This window comes from Phaseolus vulgaris, chromosome 5 (assembly GCF_000499845.2).
Source record: "Phaseolus vulgaris cultivar G19833 chromosome 5, P. vulgaris v2.0, whole genome shotgun sequence".
NCBI classification, from domain to species: Eukaryota; Viridiplantae; Streptophyta; class Magnoliopsida; order Fabales; family Fabaceae; genus Phaseolus; species Phaseolus vulgaris.
This window is the reverse complement of record NC_023755.2, coordinates 10,875,737-10,883,216: the sequence shown is the minus strand read 5'-3', so window position 1 is coordinate 10,883,216 and position 7,480 is coordinate 10,875,737. Positions and strand designations below refer to the sequence as shown.

Sequence of the window (7,480 nt, the reverse complement as noted above, 5' to 3'; positions counted from 1 at the left end):
CTTCTCACCTACACTCGCTCGAGGCGAGGAAGGTCTTTTTAATCTCTTCTCGCCTACACTCGCTCGAGGCGAGGCGGTCTTTTTAATCTCTTCTCGCCTACACTCGCTCGAGGCGAGGAGGTCTTTTTAATCTCTTCTCGCCAGATGGCGATCAAAAAGTTTTATACTTGTGCCTCCGATCGCCGGGTGGCGGTGAGGACTTAAAAAACTTTATTCATGTGCCTCCGATCGCCATGTGGCAATGAGGACTTAAAACTTTAACTTGCACCTCCGATCGCCGGGTGGCGATGAGGGTTTAAAACTTCATACTTTAAAACTTTGTACTGGATGCATGCGATCTGAATTCACCATTGCTTAAAACTACACAAGGGCGATAAAGTCTCTTTCCGAGAACTTAAAAAACGATGAGCATGCAAACTTAATAACTGGGAAACTTTGATAAACTTCGAAACCTTCTTTATTGGGTGGCCTCGTTAAAAACCCTCCTTAGGGAAAAAAAGAGTGCCCCCTTGAAAAACTGTTTTAACTGAAACATCTTAAACTGTTCGAGTTAATTGCTACTTACAATGCTTTAACTGTAATAAAAATTGAGATGGGTGGCGTTCCAAGTGCCCCTCCTTCCAGCGTCTCCAAGTGGTAGGCGTCGTTCCCAAGTGCTTCGGTTATTCTAAACGGTCATGTCCACTTGGGTGACAATTTGTTCTCCATCCCGTACTGGTGGGCCTTCCTCATCACCAGGTCGCCATCTCTGAATTGCTTTGGCCTTATTCTAGAGTTGTACTTGCGTTCAACTCTTCTCGTCACTGCTTCAGCCTTCACCCGTGCTTCCTCCCTGACCTCATCCAGCAAATCCAAGTTCATCCTCCTCTCTTCGTTCGAGTCTTCCGCCACGAAGTTTTGGAATCTCAGCGAGCTTTCCTGGGTTTCAACTGGAATCATTGCATCACACCCATACACCAAACTAAACGGGATTTTGTGGGTTCCCAATTGCTCGGTGGCGTGATATGCCCATACTATTCGGGGAACTTCCTCAACCCAAGACCTCTTGGCCTTCTCCAACCTCCTCTTCAAGCCTCTCAGCAAAACCCGATTGGCTGACTCCACTTGCCCATTCGTTTGTGGGTGCTCCACAGAAGCAAACACCTGCTGTATTCCAACATCCCCACACAGCTTCTTCAATAGGTGACTCGCAAATTGAGTCTCATTATCTGATACCAAACGCTTGGGCACACCAAACCGACACACAATATTCTTCCACACGAAACTCTGAATCTTCTACGCGGTGATCTAGGCTACTGGTTCTGCTTCAATCCACTTTGTGAAGTACTCGATCGCCACAACCAAATACTTCATTTGCCTGATCGCCAACGGAAAGGGTCCCAGAATATCGATTCCCCACGTATGGAATGGCCAGGGGTTGTAAATCAACTTTAGCTCCTCTAGGGGCGCCTTGTGCCAATCGGCGTGCTGCTGGCATTGCTTGCAACGCTGGGCATATTTCTTGCAATCTTCCCTCATTGTGGGCCAGTAATAACCTGCACGGAGGGTTCTTGATGCCAAAGCTTGACCCCCGATGTGACTCCCACAGATCCCCTCGTGGAGCTCAGCCATGATTCTCACGCACTTCTCTCCGTGTACACATACCAGAAAAGGGTGCGTAAACCCAAACTTGTACAACTCGCCATCGATGAGAGTGAACCTGTTGGAGTTCTTCTTTATCTTTCTGGCCTCTGTCGAGTCCATTGGGAGCACGCCATCCGCCATGTAGCGTTGGTAGGGCGTTACCCATGTATCTGGCTCATGGAAAGCGCAAACTTGCGTCATTTTTGTCACTCCCGCTGGATGCGCCTTAACTCTGGATGTCCTCAACGTCTCCTGAGTCAAGGATCTATGACTCCTCGCCGTCCTTTCCATTGACTTGCACACTTGAAGAACCTGGTGATCTACCACAAATGCTCGAGGTGTCTTCAAAGTTTCTTGTATAACGGTCCTCTGCCTGCCCCCCTTGCCTGAACTGGCAAGCTTGGCCAGCAAGTCAGCTCGGGCATTCTGCTCTCTTGGCACGTGCACCACTTCGAATAAAACAAAGGACCTCTTTAACTCTTGCACATACTCCAGGTAAGCTGCCATCTGCGGATCTTTGGCCTAAAACTCGTTGGTTACCTGCGTAGTGACCAACAACGAATCACTCTTGGCCATAAGCACCCTTGCTCCCATCTCCTTTGCGAACAAAATACCAGCGGTCAAAGCCTCATACTCCGCTTGATTATTGCTAGCTATAAAGGCAAACCTCAGAGATTGCTCTATCAACACGTCGTTGGGTCCTTCCAAAATAACCCCAGCCCCGCTACCCAGCTGGTTAGACGACCCATCCACCGAGAGCACCCAACGAAAATCGTCCCCAGCGTTCTACACTGTTCCAGAAGATAGCTCGACCACAAAGTCGGCGAAGATTTGCCCCTTGATCGGTCCTCGGGGCTCATACTTGATGTCGAATTCCGACAACTCCACCGCCCACTTTACCATCCTCCCAGCTACATTCGGTTTCTTCAAAACCTTCTGGATGGGTAAGTCAGTCATTACCAACACTGTAAAGCTCTGGAAGTAATGGCGCAGCCTCCTCGCCGAAAACACAACCGCCAGCGCCGCTTTCTCTAAGGCCTGATATCTCACTTTTGGGCCCTGCAACACCTTGCTAACAAAATAGATGGGTTTCTGGACTTGATCTTGATCCTGGACAAGCACCGCACTTATTGCCCTCTCAGTTATGGCAAAATATAATCCGAGGGGCGTTGCCACTTAAGGTTTGCACAGAACCGGCAGGCTCGCCAAGTACTCTTTGAGCTTCACAAAAGCTTCTTCACACTCCTTCATCCAGACAAACCTGTTATTCCTCTTCAAGCATTGGAAGTACGGGTGGCCCTTCTCTCCACTGCGGATACGAATCGAGACAGAGCGGCCATCCGGCCCGTGAGCTGCTGCACCTCCTTTACAGTGGCAGGACTCCTCATCGCCAGAATGGCGGCACATTTGTTGGGGTTTGCCTCGATTCCCCTCCCCGACAAGAGAAATCCCAGAAATTTTCCTGCCTCCACGCCGAAAATACACTTCTCAGGATTTAGTTTCAGCTTGTACCTGGCTATTGTAACGAACAACTCTTCCAGATCAGTGACGTGCCTGCTCTTTTCCAGAGATGTTACGACCATGTCGTCAACATATGCCTGCACATTCCTCCCGAGCATAGGGGAGAGCACCTTGTCCATTAGCCTCTGGTACGTTGCCCTCGCATTCTTCAGCCCAAAAGGCATCACCTTGTAGCAATAGCATGACCTTTCCGTCATGAAGGCAGTCTTTTCCTCATCCATAGGATGCATTTTAATCTAGTTGTATCCTAAGAAGGTGTCTAAGAAGTTGAGCAACTTACACCCTGACGCATTGTCTACCAGGGCATCTATACTTGGCAAAGGATAAGAATCCTTTGGACAGGCCTTATTCAGATCTGTGAAGTCAACACACATCCGCCATTTCCCACTGCTCTTCTTGACCAAAACGACGTTGGCGAGCCATTCTGGATATTGGATCTCCCTGATATGGCCTGCTACAAGGAGTTTTTGCGTTTCGTCCTTGATCGCCTGTCTCTTTTCCTCGTTGAACTTTCTCCTTCTTTGGCGGATTGGCCTGACCTGGGGATCCATTGCTAAACGATGGCACAAGAAATCGGGGTCAATCCCCGGCATGTCTGAGGCAGACCATACAAACGCGTCCAGGTGTCTACTTATTACCTTGGCGATCTGGTCTTGTGTCTCGCTGTCTAAGGTTTTCCCTAGTTTAAACGTCTTGCCGTTGATCTTCTTCTCAAGCCACTCCTTGACCGGCTGAGGCCTCTTCTTGCTGGCGATCAGCGCTCTCGCAATACCCGACTCCCTGGCGGTCTCCAGGCAGTTTTTCTCTTCCTCGACCCGAGCGGCGCTCTCGAACCTCGCCTCGACATCCTCCATTGCCACGTCACCCTCGGCGGCCACCTCCAATGCTGTATCCACAACTCGCCGGCTTTCCTGCTCGAGCCCCACACCAGGGGGCGGCGTTGTGGTTATGTGGCATACAAATCTCTTGTTCTTGAGGCTGTTTTCATAGCACTTCTTCGCCTCCTTTTGGTCAGAACAGATGGTGATGATCATCCTTTCCATTGATGGTAGCTTGACCTTCATGTGCCTTGTTGAAGGCACAACTCCTGTCCTGTTGAGTGTTGGCCTTCCCAACAGGATGTTGTATGCCGATGGAGCGTTCACGACAAGGTACCTAATCTTCTCTGTGCGCGAGGCCAAGCCATCTGTGAACGTCTTCCTTAACTCAATGTACCCCCTGACCTCCACTTGATCACCGGAAAAACCGTACAAGCAGCCCCCATATGGCTTCAGCTGGTCAGGGAATAACTGTAACTTTTCAAAAGTTGGCCAAAACATCACATCTGCCGAGCTTCCTTGATCGACCAGCACCCGATGGACTGTCCTTCCCGCCGTAACAAGCGAGATTACAATAGGGTCATTGTCATGAGGCACGACATCCCTAAGGTCTTCTTTGGTGAACGTGATGTCCACGTCGGGTGAGTGATCCTCAAAGACCTTCATTGACATCACAGACCTTGCATACTTCTTTCGCTGCGATGCAGTACACCCACCACCCGAGAATCCACCAGCTATGGTGTGGATCTCGCCGTGGATGGGTACTTCGTGCTGTTGTCCCTCACTGCCCGCCGATTGTGAGCCTGATGATTGGCCCGCTTGCTTCTCCAGCAAGTAATCCTTCAAGAACCCACATTTGACCAACTCGGGGAGTTGGTATCCCAAAGCCAAACACGAGTTGATAGAGTGGCCAAAGCTCTTGTGGAACTCACACCACGCATCTGGTTTTGGTCCCAACACCTTATATGTTGTCTTCTCAGGCACTTTGAGCCTGGCCGCAATGTTCGGGATGGCGATCAGGTCAGCCAACCCCATCACGAACTCATATCTTGGCGGGCGATTGGGCTCTCTAGGCCGCCCTGGCCCCTTCCCCTTGCTCTTCTTCGGGTCATAAGGATGATGCATCCTTTGACCCTTCTTCCCTGCCACAGCTTCCATCACCCTCTGCGGCTGAATCCTCGTCTGAGCGCGTGGCTTAGCAGGGGCCACATTTCCCCTTTTCTCGGAAACTTCGCTCTCAGCGGCAATGTGAGCCACGGCACGTCGTCGTTTCAACGAATGTGGCGGGGTGACTCCTTATCAGCGATTCACTAAAAGGTCCAGGCAACACGCCCTTTTTGAAGGCATGCACAAACATTTCTTCATCCTTACCTGGCAAGCGAACGATTTGAGCTCCGAATCTGTTCAGAAAATCCTTCAGAGACTCCCCTTAATACTGCCTCACGTCGAACAGGTCGTAAGACACCAACGGCGGTGCCTTATTCACTATGTACTGCTCAACGAACATCTTGGAAAACTGCTGGAACGTGGTAATGTGGCCAGTATGTAAACTGACGAACCAGTCCAGCGCTGTTCCACTGAGAGTGCTCATGAACACCTTGCAGTAGACCGCGTCTGAACCCCCTGAGAGCATCATCTGAGTGTGAAACGCCATGAGATGAGTCTCAGGGTCCTCCACCCCGGTGAAAAATGCTTTCACCGCTACCGTATTTGCAGGGACCACCGTGTCCATGATTTCCTAAGAAAACGGCATGGGAAAGCTACGCGGTGGGGATGGGGGTGCAAATCTGTCCCCAATCGCACGCTCCTCCCGTCCCTGAAGAGCTTTACGCAGCTCTTCGTTGATCCTGTTGAGCTCTTCATTCCTAGCCTGTGAGGCCACTAGTGCCTCGTGCATTCTTTCTCGCTCAGAACGCGATGCAGCTACGTTCTCTTGCAACGTCCTCATCATCTCCATCACCTGCGTCACAGACACAACGTCCTCTTCGTTTGACGGCGCGACTGAACTGGACCGCGTTGTCCTCATCCTTTCTCAGCAAACTCAACAACACAAAGAAACTCCAAACGAACGGTGAAAACTCCGAAAACCGACTACGACAGCAAGCAGTCGAACAGAAAACACCAAAACTTCAACAAACTCGAACTGTGGTTGGGAATCACCTTTTATACGGCCCCACGGTGGGCGCCAGATGATCCTGCCGGTTGACCTAGCTCAAGAGCGTTGCCTCGTCATGATCTTCCTCACCAGCTTGACACCACGTGCCCTTCAAGTCCACACCACAGATAGTCTCTCTAAGAACCTGGAACACTAGATGGCGCCTCTGCGGCCGGTGGCACTCCGGCGCTCAAGTCAATAACAAGAACACCCAAAAACTGAGAGAAAACTATACTCTGTAGAACCGTACTAAAGTGCACTCAACCCAAAACAATGAGCCGTAATGAAAACGTACCTCTGCAAATTCTGTTAAGTTTACCTTTATACCTAGGTTTTTTCTCTCTTCAGGCAGTTACGCTTTGGACGCGTGGCTCGCATCCAACCCTGCATGTGTCATCATCTGGGCTGGGGTAGCAGGTAGTACCCAGCCCTACACGTGTCATCATTTGGGCGGGGGTAACTTAAGCGTCACTTCTATGTAGCATCCAACCCTACACGTGTCGTCATCTGGGTTGGAGTAATAGGTAGCATCCAACCCTACACGTGTCGTCATCTGGGTTGGGGTAACTTGAGCGTCTTTTCTGTGTAGTAACCAGTCGCACGGCCAAGTCTCCTATTCAAGGAGTAATCTAGCACGTAATACGCTCTGGAATACCACCGGACAAGGCGAGTATCGGATGCAACAAAGTGCACCATCTCTGTGATATCGCTTGTCGCAAGTGCAACCCTCCCTATTGCTACGCCATGCATGTTCTAGCTGAGGAAACCTTGCCACCAACGAATGTCCACTCTGGGAATCCTGTCGCTGATGAGCAAGTTGTTTCCTCCAACCCACTCGACCTTCACGCCCCATGCTGGCGTAACAATCATCTTACTGAACTTACACGCTTGAACTTACTCTTCTGAGCCTCCAACAGCTTTAACTAAGTTTACTGGGAGATCCGGCGATGTGCTCCTTGTGGTGATGTCAGACCACCTGATCTTCCATTATCTAATACGTCGATGACACACAAACCCGGCGACGACCGACTATGTACACTGCAAAACGCCACTTCCACGAACGGCGACTATGCTCACTCCTGAACCATTCGTCTTTCTCTTGTCCACGTGCTAGACACGTCATCACACCTGATGATCTGGTCGGTACACCATAAATAGAAAAGAAACATAAAAAATGCAATATTGTTAGAAATCCCTTTGATTCTCTATTTAATTAGAGCTAGCGGGTTAGAATGTTGGATACAAAGAGCATAATTGAAGAAAAGGAGGATAAGTGGCTTTGGAAAGTAAGTGATGCTCCAGAGTTTCCAGTCCAATCGGCTTACAGAGTTTTAAGAAGTGAAGGCCAGGAGGAAGAAGTTGT

The 7,480-nt window shown here is 50.0% G+C and overlaps 1 protein-coding gene across 1 annotated transcript; it reads right to left on the bottom strand.

Annotated features, from left to right (window-relative positions):
* Positions 1-675: 675 nt before the first annotated feature.
* LOC137833957 (uncharacterized) lies at positions 676-2,130 on the bottom strand. The gene is made up of 2 exons (XM_068642027.1): positions 1,536-2,130; positions 676-1,208 (listed from the first exon to the last, which is right to left on the bottom strand). Exons 1-2 carry the CDS (start codon positions 2,128-2,130, stop codon positions 676-678), a joined length of 1,128 nt encoding a protein of 375 aa, XP_068498128.1.
* Positions 2,131-7,480: the final 5,350 nt, after the last annotated feature.

Coding starts and splice junctions, on each gene's coding strand:
- LOC137833957 (XM_068642027.1), bottom strand. CDS start 2,130: ATGGCAGCTTACCTGGAGTATGTGCAAGAGTTAAAGAGGTCCTTTGTT. Junction 1,209..1,535: donor ATCAAGAACCCTCCGTGCAG/GTTATTACTGGC, acceptor GTTTGGTATCAG/ATAATGAGACTCAATTTGCG.